Raw genomic sequence first — 20259 nt, 5'->3', positions numbered from 1 at the left:
AAATATTTAGAATTATTTTCATTAAAATTTGATTCTAATTTCAAATTTATCAACATTTTGGGGTAAAATCTATTTTTAATGTTTGGTTAAAAAAAATTAGAACATTATAAACATTTTTTTATAATTTAATGAACATCAAGGGCTTATAGAGCCCTCAAAAAAAAAAAAAAAAAAAAGGATGCTTCTTCTTTGCTGGAGTGAAGTGAGCAGAAGACTTCTTATATTCATCTGGAGTGTAACATGAACGATTTGATTTGGAGTTAAAAAGTGTAGTTTTGACGCTTCAAAGTTATTTATTCATTTTCTCCAAAACATTAAAAAAATAAAAAAGTAAAGGTTGAGTTAAACTCTTTTGTATGGATAAAAGATTCATCTACTATGTTGAAATAGTACTCAGGAGTTATCCAACCCTGATACAGAAAATACTACAGAGTTATCTGCTCCTGGTACAAGAAATATCGGAGAATTATCCGCCTCTTAAAACTATACACGAACAGATGGAAGCAGCCATTTGCTTTTTGAATGGAACTCAGCAAAGAGCTGTAGAATAACGTCTTACATACATTAGATCTTGAATGTTTTAAACATATTTTACATTTTTAATTCCAACAAAGTAGGCTCTGCAATTTAATTTCTATTATAGGTAGCTTTATGCGTGAATGCACAAAACCCATAAGAAAAGATTAATACAAAAGGCACATAATAATTTAAACAACACCTCTTTTTTATAACAAAACAATGACAAGGTTTATTTTGCATTAAGAAGGTCTGTGTTCGAGGCGAAAGAAAAGAAAAAGGAACAGAAAGTTCTTGGGTGTTCTACCGTCTGGAAGCAGAAAACGAAGTATCCCCAGGCTGCAACTACCCCACTGAAGACTTCCACTGGACAGCCTGAGGATACTTCGTTTTCTGCTTCCAGACGGTAGAACACCCAAGAACTTTCTGTTCCTTTTTCTTTTCTTTCGCCTCGAACACAGACCTTCTTAATGCAATTCACTATCTATATAAAAGCCAAGTACGTCCAAGGATGGAATACTGTTGCCATATCTGGGCAGGAGCGGCCAAAAACAGCCTATCATGCCTTGACAGAGTACAAAATAGACTTTGTGGCTTAGTGGAGGATGCCCTTTTCTCTACCCTGCAACCTCTCTCCCACAGAAGAGACGTTGCGAGCCTATCCTTGTTTTATCGTTATTTTCATGGCATGTGCTCGTCTGAACTCCAATCTCTCGTCCCCCCTCGCCAATCTTTCACGAAAAACACCCGTCTAGCTGAATCCACTGTGAAAAATTTCCCCCACTCTATATCTGTGCCTAAATCAAAACGCGGATTCCATGAACAAAGCTTCTTTCTTAGAACTACACGCCTGTGGAACTCTGTTCCGTCTGCCTGCTTCCCTCCGGACTACAACTTGGATGTCTTCAAGTCCAATGTTAACAAATTCCTAATGAACCGTCCCCTTAATTAAACACTTCATCAAATAACGTAATGTACTTGCAATAACCCTTATCCCTGAGTGGCTTCCGGGCCTTGATAAGTGGTGATCACTGTGTAAAAAAAAAAAAAAAAATAAAATAAACCTTGGCTGTCTAGTGGAAGTCTTCAGTGGGGTAGTTGCAGCCTGGGGGGATTCAGTGGACAGAGAGCGAGAGGAGAGAGGTCTGTGTTCTTTGGTGGTCAGGGCTTCTCTGCTGGTTGCTGGATCATTCCAGACAGGAGTAAATAATTCATTAAGGGACACACAGGATTATTGTGCCCTGATAGCTGACTGGTCAGTGTGTGGCCGAATCAGTCAGCAAAGGGGGGGCATTAATTTATGAGAAAATAGACTGTTATGATAACTGCTACACTATCCATTAAATAAATCAATAAATGTTCTTAAATGTAAATGCTATCAAGTTTTTTTCTTATAATTGATAAATGTAAAGTTAACAAAACTTATTCAACCCAAAATATTTTAACAATTTTAAAATTTTATGTTCAAATTTTAAAGAAATAATTTCATTTCATATTTTGTATTTGTTTGTAATTCATTTGTGGCCAACATACAATGGTGGGAGGTGATGATGACTAGATGGCTGATGACACAGACTTACAACCTGGCTGTGCCAAGTTTGAATCCAGTTCATTCATGGTCTCTCTTATAAGTACTTGATGTCTTTCTAGAAAGATGTGAGGGAAACAAATTCCAGCAATACTTATCTGATTCATACGAAATGAATGAATGATGCTTAAACAGCATGAAGATCTTCACTATGTAATAATTTATTTTTATCAATAACAACTAATTTCCTACTCTTGTTACATGTAAAGTCAATCTCAGTGTAAAAACGAAACAAATAATCAAGGTAAAACAGGCATAAAAAAAAAAAAAAAATTAAATATTATTTAAAGAAAAAATATGTAAGCAATTTTACTTAAAAAAAAAGAAGATAAACTAATCTGTTTTCTCTTTTCTGAATCTGTAAATACAGCATCCGTGTCTCTATGAATTAGTTTTTATTTTAGTTCCAAAAATATTAAGAACAAGGGAATATTTTTTGTGTGTTTATTAAAAATGGAAAAAAAAATTCATTTCTTTATTTTTATTATCACTTACGCCTTTCTTCTTTGCTCATAAAAATTAAATTTGCATACATTTTCCCTTTCTTTATTATTATCGGCTATTATTAAGATTAAACCTCCCTTTCTTTGCTAATAAAAATAAATTTGCCTATGATTATTCCTTCTTTTTTTATTATTATCAGTTATTATGAAGATTAATCTTCCCTTTCTTTGTTCATAAAAATAAATTTGCATCTATGATTCTTGAAGTAAGATAGATACAATTTCTCTAAGTCAACTGAGACAGATCCCCTTCCTTATAGTTTTAAACTAGCGGGGGTACCCAGCATTGTCTGGGTGTTTAGAGGTGTGTGTTGAGCACAAAAAAAAATGTGTTAGCAGGCAGGCAGGCTTGAACCTGTGATGAACCCATGATGTGAAGGCGGTAAAGAAAGTGAAAGAAAATGTGACCTTTTACCACTATGCTACGAAGCCATAGGAAGTGGAAAGCATTCAAATTTAGTGATGTCAATCAAAAAATTGTCTTGCTAAGTGAATGCAGAAATGAATGCTGGCTGAAGGCCAGTTCAGCTTTATTTGTTTCCCCACGATGTTGGAGAAAACCAGCTCCCCCCAAGAAGGAGGAGCTCTCCAAATGGAAGGGTTTTCCCCACATTGATCAAAGCTAATTGCTTTTCTGGAGGTTCCGGCCGAGAAGGCTGGCGACTGACGTTCACTGCTATTATGAAAAAGCCAAACTAACACGCGAGAGGGCAGAATAGCAGGAATTTTATAAAAGTCGATCAAAAATAAATCTACAGACGACGTCCATTCACAAATCGTAGATATTAAACTCTAGGGAGTATATAAAAAGTTGTAAAATTTAGTACCCCCCCCCGACGAAAAAAGCCTTTGCCGGACGTACAAAAATGCACTCACCACTTTTACTTTTTAATATATATTAGTGGGGGTACCCGGCATTGCCCGGATGTTTGTAGGTATGTGTGTGTGTGTGTTGGGGGGGGGGGTAGATCAAGAAAGAAAAAAAAGTTTCAGTAGGAAGGTAGGCTCTAAAATAAATGTTTAACTGCGGGATAGTTCTTTCGGGTTTGTTTTTTACCCAACTTTGTCTGGTTTTATTTCCCCAACGTGTTGGAGAAAACCAACTCCCCTTTATTAAGGGGAGTGTCCAAATGAAAGCAATTGTCTGATATGATGGTTTTCACCGACATTGACCAAACGTCCATTGCTTTCTGGGCGCTCCCGGCCCCGTAGGCTGAAACCTACACCTTAGTTTCACATCAGTTCCGCTTTTATACGAAAAAGCCGAATCAACACGAGGGGCCGAAATAGCAAGAATTGTGTAAAAGTTGACATAAATAAATCTAGACGTGACATGCGTTCAAAAATCCTAGATATTATTATCTAGGAGGTATACAAACAGTTCTAAGACATAGTATCCTCCCCCCGAGAAGACCGGCGAAAAAAGCCTTTGTTGTACATAAAAAACTCGCACGCCTGTTTTGCCTCTAATATATATAGATAGACTAGCAGGGGTGCCCGGCATTGCCCGTGTGTCTGGAAGTGTAAAAGGAAAAAAAGATTTGGTAGGGAGGTAGGCTTGAACCCGAAACTTTGAGGCCAAGGTGGTGGAAAAGAAAGTGTGAAAAAAAAATGACATCTTACCGCTCGGTCAGGACAGGCGATGAACTGAAAAGTGCTTTAATTTAACGATTAAAAAGTTAAATGACAGATGCATGAATTTAATGAGGTCAAACATCATGCGACTTAACTTTGGCGCTGCAGGTGAGTTTCTGTGTATTTGTTTGTTTCCCTCACCAAGATGTTGGGGAAGTGTCCCAATGAATAGCAAGTGTTTGATATGACAGGTTTTTCCCCCCCACATTGATCAAAGCTGATTGCTTTCTGGACGTCTTGGCATGAAAGGCCGAAAACACAACTTTGCTTTCACAGTTTCACTTTTATACTGAAAAGCGAAACAAACACGCAGCGAGTGAAAAAAAAAATCACGAGAATAGCGTGTAAAAGTTGCTGAAATTAAAGATGCATGCGAGCTCGTTTCGTAAATCGTAGATATTATAATCGAGGTAGCATATAAAAGGTTCTAAGAAACAGTAACTGCCCCGAACGGTCTCCCCTCCAAAAAAAAAAAGCCTTTGCTGGACATACAGAAAAAATTCACACAATCACAAACACATTTTCGCTTTTATATTATAGATGGAAGCTAAGCCCACCCTTCCACAAAATTAACATTAACATTGCGTTTTTGCTGTGTTATTAATTTATTTATTTATTTAAAACAAATCATTGTATTGTATCACTTATCTTTCAGTAATTTACTAATTGTTTTTTTTTTTGTTTTTATGTGTGGCATTTTGTGAAATGAATTATAATTATCTAATTATAAATTTAAAACAATATTACTGTAACTACACAAGTCTAGTTTAAAAAACAAAGCCAGTATTGTTTTCGATTAAGACCTTTAGCTAAATTACCTCCCTTCACAGAAAAAAACAAAACAAACACAAATGTAAATGAGATTTTACTTCTTTAGGTGATTACGTGTGAACATAAAAAAGCTGAAGAAAAAACAAACAAACAAAAATATTATTGTAGATTGGGGGTTCAGTTTCGCATATAAATTTAACATAAAATAATCCCTCTTTTCCAGGCCATTCTAATGTTGTAGGACAGTTTTGTGCTTTGTTTGCTTTTATTTTCTTTGTTTGTTTTTTTTTTTTACTGGGGAGTATTATATCAAGAAGCGTCCATGTTTTAAATGTACATGAAGTAAGTAAAGTCGACTTTCAACAAAACAAGGAATAAATTTTAAAATGTCAACTTACAAATTGGTGAGTTCAATAGAAATGCATTTTGATAGCATGAGATTAGCAGCAGTATGAAAAGATGCAAGATTAACATATTGGATTATGTTAATCCTTTCTGAAATAAAAAGATAGAAATAATCGATTATATTGAAGATTTCAGAGACTTGTTTTCATTCTTTCAGTCCATTTTATTTTATTGTTTTAGGCATTATTAACAGTATTAACCTTTTAGCGCTTGGCACAATAACCAATTTTTAAAGAGTTATCTCTCATGTAGAGACACATTTTTTTAATATTTTTATAACTCAAATTGCCTTTTCTGTTTATTTTTTTTAGCCTGCTGTGTTTTTGATTGTTATTTTAAAATATCTATTTGCACAAAATATAAAAATACATAATGAGCAAATTAGGCACAAGGCCATTCAAAACTGTAGGGATAATGGGTATCGTTGGTCATCCTTGGTCTCAAATACTTAAAATTGTTTATGTTATTTTGATTATATTTAATATTTCAGTTTTTCAGTTTCAGGACATGCTTATTGAGCTTTAGTCTTGAAAAGACCAAGGCTGTAGATAGAAGGAAAACAGTCAGCAGGAAGAGAGTTCTACGAGCCTGAAGTTCTTGGAAAGAAGCTACTGGAATAGAGAACTATATTACAATGAAATATCAAAAGAGCAAATTGATGGAAACCACTAGACCAATGAATCAAACGAGCTGGAACAAAGGAAGTAGGGAATAGATCAGATAATTCTGAAGAACACATGTCGTACTAGTATTTACAAAAAAAAAAAAAAAAAAAATGAGACTGACAACATAACATCTGTGAGAGAGAGGTTGCAGAGAAAAAGAAAGGAGGGGGGGGGCAATCAAATCACAGATATGTTTCTGCAATTTATCAAGAACCTTCAAATGAAACACAGATTCACTAACCTAAATATGATAGCAGTATTCAGGGGTGAGAAAGTGTTTAGAGCGATAGAAAGAACTGATTTTATGAGAAGCAGAAAGCGCTATGGATTTAATATATGGACTCCAATAAAGATTTTGTGAGAAAGAATGACCAAGAAGTTTTAGAGTCGATTTCTCATCAAGCACAGAGCCATCCATAAGAATCCCAGGAAGAAAAAGAAAACACTTACAATTAAAAAACAACAGCTGAGTTTTAAGATTAAACAAAACAAGCTATTTCTTACTTCAATCCATAACTAAACCCAGATCAACTTCTAAATTAACTGCATATTTCAACTGATCAGAAAAAGATGGGTGAGAAGCAATACCAGAATAGAGGGCTGTGTCATCAACATAAATGTTAATTTCTGAATAATATTCTCTGGAAAGTCATTTATACAGAGAAGAAACAGTGTTGAGCCTAAAATAGAGCCCTGAGGAGTACTGGCATTGATAGGAAAAAAAAATGAAGATACACCATCCAGAGTTACTCACAAACTTCTATCAGAAAGAAAAGACCTAATAATGTCAAGTACTTTTACCACCAATACCATAACCTTGAACTTTATGTAGGACATTAAAATGTCATGCTCTATCGAATGCCTTTTGGGGATTTTTTTGCACCTAATAATTTTCTTTGTTTATAGACCTCTAATTTGAACACTTTCATCCTTTTTTAAAAGGATGAAAATATTTTCAAATTCCAACAAACATATCTTTTCAAAGGATTGTCTGTCTGGAACTATTTTTCTTTTTAGAATAACACATCTTCATTCAAAGTTGAAATGTATGGAACTAACTTAAAACAAATGCAAAAAAAAAACAAAACAAAACAAAAAACACCAAAAGTTGGGAAGTATCCTATTCAGCCAATCAGACCTAAGTTTCTTTCCTCTTTTAGAACTGCTTATGGCCTACATCGTCAACCATGTCAGAAATAATAATAATAATGATGATGATGATGAATGTCAAAACTCATTTCATTCTAAATAATATATGTGACTAAAATAGGAATTAACCAATAATTTTTTTTTTAATTGAAAACACCATGTAAAAAAAAAACGAGGCTTAAAACAAAAGAATAGTTATTACAATAATGTAAATATTCCATGAAAAATATGTATCAATTAATATAATGTTAAATATTGTGCAAATCTGAATCACCCATCCTAAAATAAAGATTAAATAGAAGCTTCCCACTATGTCATGGTGGGCAAATCTGAAATTGGAAATTTTGGCCAGTGTTAGCTAAAAAAAAAAATATCCTCCATCTAATTTTTACACAGGCATTTTTTTTTTTCAATATTTTTTAATATTTGTTGGATTACTAACAAATAAAATCATTTTTTATAATAGTATAAAGGAGAAATCATTTACTATTAATTAAATAAAAAAATAGTTTTCATATCAAAGGCTCAAAAATGTTAGAATTTGTTTAACAATGATATTCCTGAGAAAAATGAAGTCATTTTTGTTGTTTTTGTCTTCATTAGATTAAAATGTTTTGATTTTTTTTTTTAAATAGAAATCGCTCCAGACAAAGCATAAAGTAACTTGATGTAAGGAGCTAAAAAAAAACAAAAGATGATTATCAAAAAGATAGGAGATGCCTACTGACCTTAGTCTTGAAAAGATCAAAGCTATAAATAGGAGGAAAACAGTTGGAAGGAAGAAAGTTTCACAAGCTTACAGTTTTTAGAAAGAAAACTACTAGAATAGGAAGCTGTATTAGAATGAGGTATCAAAACAGCAAATTCATGGATACCAATACACCAACAAGTCAACCGTTGGAAGTCGAAAAAAAAAAAAGGAACCAGGAAATGGATCAGAAAATTTTGAAGAACACATGCTATAATAATATTCATAAAAAAGACCGAGACTAGTAACATCCCATCTGTGAGAAATAGGATGGGGATAGCCAAATTACAGATATGTTCCTGCATCTTATCAAGGCCCCTCAAATTGGGCATGGTCTCACTCACTTAAATATGACAAAAGTACTCCATACATGGTTTGATAGTAGATTTTTAGACATAGGGAATAATCTCAAGCGTGAGAAAGTGTTTTGAGCAATAAAGAAAACCAACTTTATGAGAAGCAGAAAGAGCAATAGATCTAATTTATGAACTTCCAGAAAGATTTGATGAGAAAGAAAAACTAAGAACTTTCGGAGTTGATTCCTCTTCAAAAGTGAAGACATCCATGAGAATCTCAGGAAGAAAAAGGACACACCTACAATTGAAAGACACACACAGAGTTTTGGCAGAATTAAATGAAATGTCATTTCGTACCCGAATTCACAACCAATTTCTAGATTAGCTGCATATTTTAATTGATCTCAGAGAGATGGGAGAGAATAAACACCAGAATAGAGCCAGAGAAATGTCAGCATTGATAGGAAAAGAGAATGAGGAGACATTGTTCAGACTTACTTCCAAACTTAGAACAGAAAAAACCCCTAATAATATCAAGAACCTTACTATTAATTCCATAATCTTGAAGTTTGTGTAGAAGACCAGAATGCCATCCTTTCCTTAATTTCCATTAACTGACAGATCTATGCAATGACAACAGTTAAAAGATTAGCAACCAGAAAGACATCACTAAAGACACCCAGACTTTCCACCAAATTAACAAGCTTACCATTGACCAAACTTTGCTAATAACAGAGAGGAAACTAACAGGACATTACTTAGTTGTGTCAGACCGATCACTAGCATTTCTAGAAATAAAGACAACAGAAGACTCCTTTCAACAAAAGGGGAAACAAAACTGTGACAGAAATTGAATAATTTTGAGAGGATAGAAAAAAGTTTAATAGCATAACGCTTGAGAATAATAACAGGAATTGACTCATGACCGGAAGCCTTAGACTGGGCAAGATCAGAAAGAATCCTAGCGATCATCTTCAGGGTGACAATGATGGTCAAGAGAGCAATGCTTGCTAACAGGAAGCCTTGGAAGAGACAAAGAAAATACTGTGTACAGAATCCATACTATCTCATTTTGCCCACACTCGTGCAAGTGGACGCTTCTTATGGTTTGGGATGTGTGTTTGCTCATAAGATGGAAGATGGTATATTACATTTTCTGAACACTCACAGATTCTGAATGGAATTATAAACACATTGAAGGCCCTGGTTTTTGCGGTAAAAAGGTTACATCAATATTTGTAAAAAGAATAATCTATATTTCCAATATATTTGAGTATTTGTAAAAATATTAATAAAATAATTCCACACAAAAACTATTTTTTATATAAATTAGTTTTGCTATAAATAACTTCTTGATAAGAAAAATGTTTTTATTATGAACTATTTAATTAAAATGCATTTTTTTTTAACTCCTTACATCAAGTAGCTTCATGACTTGTCTGGAGCGATTTCCATAAAATTTAACAAAAAAAAAAAAAAAAAAAAAATGAAATAACTGATTTCTGTAAAATTGGATCTTTTTTAACATTTTTTAGCAAAATAATTAACAAATAAACTGTTTTTTAAAACTTTTTTTTTTAAAATAGCAGTCATCATTTTTCGTAAGAAAAAAAAACAAGCATTTCTTTTTTCAGGATAAAGAAGGAATATTAAAAAATAAATTGTGTTTTATTTTCGCAAATATCTTTTTAGGTATGAACATATATTTGCCAAGCATGAACTCTCGATTTCATATAATCTTTACAACTGAAAGTGTTCTATTTTTTTTTAAATTTCAAATAATGCTGCAAGAAATATTTCACATTCTTCATGCTGTCTATTCTGAGAATGAGCTTAAATTGCCACAATATAGAATCATTAGCAGGAATTAAGATTAGAGTTGTCATGTCTTAAGCTGCCATACATAAATAGTAAACCATTTCAAAAGATAATTCTTGTGTTTTAGATACAAGAGTTAAAAAAAACACACACACACACAAAACAAAAACAAAAACAAACATGCCATAAAACGTTTTAAAGTTTACATAACACTGTTTCCATTCCTATTTTTTAATTGATTATACCACCATATTAGAAATAAACTGATGTGCTGTAGTACCGTTCCTGGCTACATGTAATGTATTTTTCGGATGGTACATCTTTGAAAAGTGTCAAGAACAGCACTAACAATTAATATACATATAATTAAATTGACGAATGAAAAAATAGATAAAAAAACATGAATGTCATGAATGGGTCACCAGTTAGTAAGTGCAAACTCAACAACGGAATTTTGGGAATGAGATGAGAAAACATGAATTAGCAAACAAAATATATTTATATCAGTGAATTGCAAAAAATGTAAAACATACTTTGAAGGACTAAAGTTTGTTGACAAGTTTTTTTGAGTTCTTGAATAAGGAGTAGACAAAAGTTTGTTTCAAAGTCCCATTGTGGTCATGTGTGTGTGTGTGTGTGTGTGTGTGTGTGCGCGTGTGTGTGTATGATTTTACCGTCTGGGTGGCATGCGTTCACTAAAGATAGAGTCGCAGACTTAAAGGGATTTCAGTGTGTCACTTTCCAGTCGTTTTGGAATTGGCTTGGAGGACTTGAGAGTTGAGCCAGGTGTGTTGCATTACATGTGTCTCCGAAAGGGGAAAGGAGAACTCTTAATTTCTGTTCATCAAGCCACTGCTTTGTAGGTTTGTAGAATTTCACACAGAATTGTTAGTATTAGAGTTTGAAATGATTTTGATTGGTTGAAAAATATTTTCAGTTCATATGTTTCTTTGAAAATTTCTTGCTTTTGGAAGTGATGAAAAAAGCAAATCCCAATGAAATGGAGAAAGGAAAAAGGTAACATCTCGATGTAAAAATCCAACGCACCCAGTCAAGAAAAAAAAAAAAAAAAACGGAAAAGAAAGTAAGCTGAATAAGCTGGATCAGTAAAGAAATAAAAGGGGTAGATTATTGTTGCGATAGTTATGTCCCCTTGTTATAATATTGAAGTTGAGAAGAGTTATTGCCCTTAGTTATTATCGTTTATCCTGTATAGCATATTGATTTCTAATCTACCACAGTAAAAGTGTTTAAAAGTTTCTTTTTTCTTTTTTTTTTTTTATGAATACGTAATACTAAATTAAGTTTGGAACTCATAATCTTTTGTAGAAAATTTCGCTTTCTCTGAAAAACTTATCTGTTACCTGAACTTTGCGTTTACCTCGATTTTAATCTTTTGACCATTTTCTTGGAAATCAATTGTGTATTTTTTTCCCCCTGTCATGTAGATCACAGTTTACTCCCAAATAAAACCAGATTCTATTTTTGGAGGGTCGATTACAAGTAAACAGCCTGAAAAAACATATGTGTAAAATAGAAAATAAAAATAAAAAATACATATTCTAGATTTTACAGGGAGGGAGGGGCAGGGGCAGGGGCACTACCGTCACCCACTTCTGGGGCGGTTAGAGGTAATATGAATACGAGAAAACATTTTTTTTTATATAATATTCTAGAGAGAAATCAAAATTTGTGATAGATGGAGGTAGGTGTAGGTTGACTAAGCTTGAACATTTAGTTATTTTGGACAATGCTTTTGTTTTCATTTTCTTTTTTTTTTTTTTTTTTTTTGAGAATTCTTTTCAAAACAGGGGGAGACAAATCAAGAAGACACTATCCGAAAATGTTAAAGTTTTGCATTAAAAAGAAAATTATTTATTCATTTATTTTTTTTTTACATAGGCATCACCACTTATCAAGGCCCAGAAACCACTCGAGGATAAGGGTTAAGAGTGTACAGTAGTAAATACACTAAAATAATACAATAGCATAAAATAAAACATTAATCAAATTCCAATAAAATTAAGAAAATTCTAAAAGTTGTCAATATATGAAAATGGATGACTTAAAATTTATAAATAGTTTAAAAATTTATAAATAGTCATTATTGGAATGTGTGTGCTTTTGGGGGAGGAGGGGCGAACTTTTTTTGTTACAAAATTTAAACTTTCGTCAGAAGTAAAGATATCGTTTTGAATTATTCGGACTACGAACAATCATTTCCCATCTCAAAAATTCACAACTGTAACTAAAAATAATTAAAATTCATAATTTTGAACAATCATGATTGGAATGTGTGTGATTTTTTTTTTTTTTTTTTGTAAAAAACGAACATTTTTTTATTTGAATTCATCGTTTCTTTTACTTGTGTAATATATTTCCTCTTCCCAGATACATGTCTTGGAAGATAATGGTCTCTGAGGCTATAAAATATCAATATTTTTTTCTGATCCAAAGTTAAAAAAGATATTATACATATTCAATTCACTTTTGGAGAATTTTTTAAAAAAAAGTTTAGTGTCTTCTTGATTTGTCTCTCCTGTTCTGAAAAGTGTTCTTCAAAATTGCAAACAAAATATTGTCTAAAATAAACAAAATACTCAAGTACAATTTTTATTTCTTTTGTTTTGGAAGGGCCTTTTTTTTTTTTTTTACAGTAAAATAGTGTGGAAATAATATTAGTATTCAATGTTTTAGCATACATTTTTTCCTAGTCTGAAAAATGTGAATATGTGTGTGAGGTGGGGTAATTAAAAAAAGTTTTTTCACAATAAAATAACTTATGGAACAATATTTAAAATTTGTGCTAATTTCGAATAGGCACTCACAGATTGATAGTCATCCTGTAAACAGTTGCAACTGCGAATGAAGAAAGCAAAAGCAATGGAGTACTGTTGCCACATCTGAACAGGAGCTGCTCAGCGCGTCCTATCCTGCCTCGATAAAGTTCAAAACCGGCTCCGAAACATAGTAGGTGATGCCCTTTTCTCTTCCCTACAATCTCTTTCCCACAGAAGAGACGTTGGAAACCTGTCTATTCTATCGTTATTTTTCGTCTGAGCTCCAATCTATGGTCCTCCTTTGCCTAACAAAAAACACTCAAATAGCTACAACCACTATTGTTTCCCTCCACTCTCTATCTGTGCCTAAATCTAAACACAGATTCTATGAACAAAGCTTCTTTCCTGGAATTGCATGTGGCTTGCTGTTCCATTGGCCTGATTCTCGGTCGACTACAGTATGGTAGCCTTCAAATCTAATGTGAGCAAGTTCTTGTTCAATCATCTTCAATAATAAAATTCTACCCAATTTACACATTAATGATTACTACACTACCACCTTACATTCAATATCTTATCCTTGAATGGCTTTCGGGCTTGATAAGTGGTGACTTCTTGTAAAAAAAAAAAAAAAAAAAAAGGTCTGATTTTTTCTGAAGTTGAAGCAAGTGATACAAATATTTTTGGCAAACAACAAATTTTACATTTTTATTGTAGTTTTACACGCATCTATTTTGCCTTTCGTTGTAACAGAGTGCAGGTGCACATACATGAATGCCGAGCGAGAAGGAATGCGATCAAGTTTTATTTGGGAAAGTACCCAGAAATAAACGTTGTTGTTACAAAAAAAAAAAAAAGTCGAGTTATTCCTTGTCCTATGTTCCTTGCAATGTACTCTGCTATATGTTGGGTCTGTGTCTTTAAATGTGTGTAATATTGCAACATAAATTTTTAGTAGGATAAACACCTAAAAAAAGTACCCCCCTAAAACAAAAAATGAAACGTTTTTTTTTTGTTTTCTCAATGCTTTTGCCCTGAACAAGCCTTTGCCCATCCTCACTTTCAAAGATCATCATTAAGGATGCCCAAATGAACCCATAATGCACTTGTTTGCCCATGAGACAAAAACTGGTGGATGAGCAAAACTTCTTAACAGCTACACGTTAATTGTACAGCTTCTACAGGCCATGTCTTGCTCGATCCTTATTACTAAAAAAAAAACAAAAAAACAAAACATGTTACCTTTAACTTCAATAGAACACTGACCACTCTAATTTATTTTTTAGGGTTATTCGGAGTCACTGACAATGAATCTGGGGGGGGGAGCGTCGGTCATAGAGAAGTAGATTTGTTTATTGCACACGTGTACAAACATGGTGGCCAATGAATTACAGTGCATAGGGTCTTTCTGGCTCGAAAACTACTTGTCTCTGCAAAATTTAAATGAAATTTTCTTATTCAGCATAGTCGAAAACCTCTGTCGTCATGTTAAAGAAAATTATGGAGGTGCACCTAATGTAAAAAATTTACCAAAAACATGAAGTGAAAGTCAGTTATCTGCCCTTGATTCTTTAATGGCCGTTACCACCCCTACCCCTTCGCATCGACACTGAGTAAAATTTGATTTTCTTGAATATATAAAAAAACTGAATTTAGGAAAACTCGTCTCCAGAAAACTCGTACCCGGAAAACTCGTCCCCTTTTGCTAGGTAGGAAAACTGGTCCCTTATTGAATAAATATCGATTGAAAACACATTTTATGACCGTTCTTGTAGAAGATATTGTCTTTAAAAGAGAATACACATCCCATAATATTTTAAAAAAAATATTTTTACTTGTTTACTGTTGTTTAAAAAAAATTAAATTAATTTTTCTAAGTTTTCGTTTTCTACCTAACTTTGAAAGTTTTTGGTCTTTCAACTTATTTTAAAGAGTTTATTTAGTTAAAAAAAAAAAAAAAAGTAATGTCGAGTGTTACTTATGAACAAAAAATGACCGATATAAGAGGACCAGGACCACGTTTTAGGAGGACAATTGCTCGAAAATAGAAAATTAAAGAAAATATTAAAGTAGATATAGTTTTAAAACGAGCCCCCCCCACTCCCCCCCCCAAAAGAAAATAAATTTGTATATTTTTAGGTAATAATGCACATCACATAATATTTTAAAAAATAGTTTTACATGTTTATTGTTTTAAAAAAATTAAATTTATTTGTTCTAAGTTTCCGTTTTCTACATAGCTTTGTAAGTTTTTGGTGTTTAAACTTATTTTAAAGGGTTTATTTAGTTAAAAAGAAATAACAAGTATTGTCGCACTCGACATTACTTAGTAAATATTTTTTAACAAAAAATGTCCGAAAATTAAAGAAAATACTGAGGTAGATATAGTTTTAAAACGAGCCTCCCCAGTCCCCACCGCCAAAAGAAAATAAATTTGTATATTTTTAAGTACTGCACAAGTGCTCCCGAAATGACTTTTAAACGATACCCTCCCCTCCCGATGTTAAGAATGGCTTTCGAAATAACGTTATTATTTCAGCGCGGTACCAAAATTACATAAGACCGTGTTTTCTTTTTTGTTGTTTTGTAATAACACAAGAATTATTTAAACTGAATTAATTCTTCTAAATAAAATAATTGCTTTCTTTGATAATACGTGTTTTCTTTATTTTTGTTTCGTAATGATACAAAAAGTGTTAAAACTAGGGTATTTTTTAAAATAAATATTTGGTTTCGTTTTTCGTATCTTGACTCCGTGATCAAGTTTATTTTTTTTTTTAAGCAAGAGTTAAAAATAATTTTTTAATATTATGGGGGTGCATAGTCTCTTTTAAGAACAGTATCTCCTTTAAGAACGGTAATAAAATGTGTTTTCAATAGATATTTATTCAATAAGGGATCAGTTTTCCTACCTAGCAAAAAGGGGGTGGGGATTTAAAAAAACGACCCTGGTGTTTAACTCTGTCCCGTGGGGAGGCATAGTAAATAGGTACAATTGTAACTTATTAGAGTTGACAAAAAAAAACAAAAAAACAAAAAAAAAACAGTTGAAACCATGGTTTTATTTTTATCTGAAAACTCCATTTATCGACTAAAAATCCCGTTCCGAGAAGCATATATATATATATATATATATATATATATATATATATATATATATATGAAAATATTCCCGTTTTCATTAATTAAATCGAAACATTTCCAATTAAACAGTTACGAATATATGTTCTTTCACTTTCTTTATTTACTTTTTTTTTTAATAGTTCTTTCCCTAACTAATTAATATCTAGTTTAATTCTTGTTATTTATTTCATACCTCGGTCATAGTTTAAAATACTGATTTCTCTCTCGGATTCTAATGATAGGTGCCTGAAAAAATGGCATCTCTATTTTCGACGATAAACTGTAGTAGTACCGTAAAGTTTTTAAATAATACGAACATATATGATTATGTCCAAAGATTCAGTTCGCAAAGTTAAGACGCCGGAAGTGAATTCGGTTTATCTAAATATGGAATGGAAGTCACTAAACATGAAACGAAATACAAAACGGTATGGAAATAATTTATTTAAAAAAATATTTTAGTTTTAACACTTTTTGTGCTATTATGAAACAATAAAAAATAAACTTTCATCTTTTTTACATTTCTATAAATAGTTATTTTTTTACTTGTGTTATCAGAAAAAAAATAAATAAAAATAATGAGAATTTTTATTATTTACATTTATGGTGTCTTTTTGAAGGTGCCCGGAAAACTCGTCCCTTTTTGCTAGGTAGGAAAACTGGTTCCTTATTGAATAACGATTATGACCGTTCTTGAAGGAGATATTGTTTTTTAAAAGGGACTCTATTCCCCATAATACTTTTAAGCAATATTTTTACTTGTTTAGTACTTGTAGAGGACTAGGATATATAAATCCTAATCCCGTTACAAAAGAAAATAATGAAACGAATGGAATGAAGGAAACAAAGACTCAATTGCTGGATAAGATAAACGTGTCGTTTATTTACTGTTGAAAGAATGAATGTTTTAGATATAACACGTGTTCATGTCCGCGCGGGTGTAACCATCGTTTGTTGCGGGACTGGTGGTGTAGAAAGAAAAGGAAATGCGTGTTCATCTCACGTTCGGGTCACTATCGTTTGTTCGCGCATGGAAAGAGAAGTGAGTAATGAAATGGGAATGATAGTCCAGCGTGTAGACAAAGACAAAGATAGAGGGTTGACATCAGTAAAGTTGTGCACCATGTTAGCAGTCAGCTACGCGAAGGTATTCTCAGTCAGGGACAAGTTGTAGATATAGAGAGAGAAAGAGTGAGAATGTCAATCCAGTTCATGGAGAGAGAAAGCATATAAAGTGTATGTACGGTCTGTTAGCTTTTTGTCCCACATAGTAGCAAGTGGCGTGAGGCACGCCTGCCGAAACGGCAGCAGCTGGTCCGTAGACCACTCACCTTGGAAGCTGGTCCGAAAAGAAAGAAGCTGCTTATTGCTCTTGCTTTTATAGTTGTTTCCGGTGGTCTTTTGCGCACGTGTGGATTTCCTTTGAAAGGGGAAGTGACGTTGCCCATGTGTGCGTACAGGTGTGTACGTTAGCATGTGTGTGTATACACGTGAATGTGAGTGTATATACACGAATGTGAATATATGTACGTGTGTGGACGTGCGCACGTATGTTTGTGTGCGCGTATGTATATGACAAGTAATATGACTTGAAATGTGAACGCGTGTTTTTGTGTGAGACTAGAAAAGGCTCGCGCATACTGTTATTTTTAAAAAATAAAATCGATTTTCTAAGTGTCCGTTTTCTAATTAATTGGCTAAGTTGTTCACTTATTTTAAAGCATTTATTCTGTTCCAAAAACGAGACTACAGACTGCATAATATTTAAAAAAATATTTATACTTATTTACTGTTGTTTTTAAAAGGACAAAATCGAGTTTTCTACCTAGCTGGCTAAGTTCTTTTTGTTTTTTTTTACACAGTGGTAACCACTTATCAAGGCCCGGAAGCCACTCAGGGATAAGGGTTATTACAAGTACATTACGTTAGTGTGGAGATTTGATGAAGTGTTTACTTAAAGAGGCGGTTCATTAGGCATTTGTTAACGTTGGACTTGAACACATCCAAGTTAGTCAGGTGGGAAGCAGGCAGACGGAACAGAGTTCCACAGGTGTGCAGTTCTAAGAAAGAAGCTTTGTTCATGGAATCCACGTTTTGATTTAGGCACAGATAAAGAGTGGGGGAAATTTTTCACAGGGATTCAGTTAGACGGGTGTTTTTCGTGAAAGATTGGCGAGGGGGGACCAGAGATTGGAGTTCAGACAAGCACCTGCCATGGAAATAACGATAAAACAAGGATAGGCACACAACGTCTCTTCTGTGGGAGAGAGGTTGCAGGGAAGAGAAAAGGGCATCCCCCACTAAACCACAAAGTCTATTTTGTACTCTGTCAAGGCAGGATAGGCTGTTTTTAGCAGCTCCTGCCCAGATATGGTAGCAGTATTCCATCCTTGGACGTACTTGGCTTTTATATAGATAGAGAATTGCATCAGTAGTGAGATATCTTCTGGAGCGGTAGAAGGATCCCACCATCTTTCCAGCGACCTTGGCAACAGACTTGATGTACGTGTTCCATTTCAGATCAGGAGTAAAGGTCAAACCCAGAAGCTTGTCAAAACACGGGGCCTCTCCCAGACGAGAGCCATCCATCCCAATTGATGCCAGATGGGGATCAGAGCGTTGATGATGTAAGGATAGGAGTTTGGTTTTAGATGCATTAAAGGTAACCAGCCACGTCTTCCCCCACTGAACCACGCGCCGAGATCAGAGGAGAGAGAATCAGAGAGAACTTTGTCATTTACAGCCTTTAATGTGTTGCCGTAGATGGTCGTGTCATCAGCATAGATGTCAATGAATGATTTAAGTATATGTTTAGGGAGGTCATTGATGTAGATCAGGAAGAGAGTTGGACCCAGTATGGACCCCTGAGGGACTCCAGCATTAATACTGCAGGCCTCTGATTTTTGTCTATCGACCACTACTCTTATGAGCCTATCGGAGAGAAATGATTTAATGATTGAGAAAACATTTCCAGTTATACCGTAGCTGGAAATCTTGTGAAGTAGACCCTTATGCCATACCTTGTCGAAGGCCTTTGATATGTCAAGAGCAATTGCCCTAGAAAAGAAGCCTTTTTCAAGAGATTCACTAATCCTGTGAGATATAACCGTCAGCACATCTGCGGTAGATCTTGCAGAGCGGAAACCATATTGCGTGTCACTAAGAAGGTTGTTTCTGCTGAGGTGGTTGACTATTTCTCTATTTAATATGGATTCCAGCAACTTACTCATAACACACAGGAGACTTATTGGTCTGTACTGAGAGGGAGATGACTTATCACCTGAATTCTTAAATACAGGGCAAACTGATGAGGTCTTCCAGGGAGTCGTAAAGCACTTCTCCTTAAGGCAGCACTTAAACAGTTTCGTAAGTATGGGAGCAAGTTCTGGTTGAAGGTTTTTTAACATTATAGTTGGGATGCCGTCAGGGCCAGTTGCTTTACTGGAATCAAGGTTCTTGATTAGCTTGGCGACCTCATGCACGGATAAATAATAAACTAGACAAAATACTGTTAGAAATTTGCTCAATATATGTTACCGTGACATAACTTGACATATATTCGGTGGTTTTTTAATAGTATTTTCTCTAGTTTATTATTTATAACAACTTTTCCCGAACTTACCGTGTTAAAGAGAGAGTCGGCCGCCATTTTGAATTTTCCAATACATCGGTAAACACTGTATGCTTTTTGAGCTGAATAAACATGTTAAATTGAATAAAGACACGAAAATTATATCCAGTTTGGTAGAAAAGTAATTTATCTTGCCTTTGATAACATTTATTCGTTATATATTTGTTTTTTGACAACTTTTTCGAATCTATGTGTACAGTAATACAAACCCAAATTTTTTTTTAATATTTATACGAAAAAAGCCATTTTAAAATTTTTGATAAATAAATTAACAATTTTTTTTTAGCGAGCCGAATAATGTATGACCATTATTAAACAGGGCATGCTTTGAATAATCGATACAAAAAAAAATTTGATAAATATTGTGCCCTTTGTGTTAAACATAGCATCATATTTTTTTATCTCGTTTGAAAACGTTTGCCGCCTTTTGACTACGGTGGACCAAAACGCGCTGAAATAATTTTTTTTTATTCTGCTTTAAATTGCCCACCCCCATTTTGGGGAGCCTGGCCCCCACACACATACACATTAAAAACCAAACTCATACAAATGGTCACCCATCTGGTACTGGCCAGCCTCAGCTTAATAATACATTGAAATTTTCGTCACTGAAAAATAAGTATTTTTGGCC

The 20259-nt window shown here is 33.7% G+C and overlaps 1 protein-coding gene across 4 annotated transcripts in view; it reads right to left on the bottom strand.

Annotated features, from left to right (window-relative positions):
* The window catches only part of LOC145288057 (uncharacterized), an 85181-nt gene that overhangs the window by 12709 nt on the left and 52213 nt on the right, over positions 1-20259 (bottom strand). For all 4 annotated transcript variants that reach the window (XM_080136092.1, XM_080136093.1, XM_080136090.1 and 1 more), the window contains one exon: positions 5412-5508. In XM_080136092.1, coding sequence (XP_079992218.1) covers positions 5412-5487 — 76 coding nt within the window. In that variant the 5' untranslated portion in view covers positions 5488-5508. The remainder of the gene's footprint in view (positions 1-5411; positions 5509-20259) is intronic.

Source organism: Euprymna scolopes, chromosome 11, assembly GCF_053919585.1.
Source record: "Euprymna scolopes isolate OS-2025 chromosome 11, ASM5391958v1, whole genome shotgun sequence".
NCBI lineage: Eukaryota > Metazoa > Mollusca > Cephalopoda > Sepiida > Sepiolidae > Euprymna > Euprymna scolopes.
The sequence above is the reverse complement of the archived record's forward strand: the minus strand, read 5'-3'. Positions and strand labels throughout refer to the sequence as shown.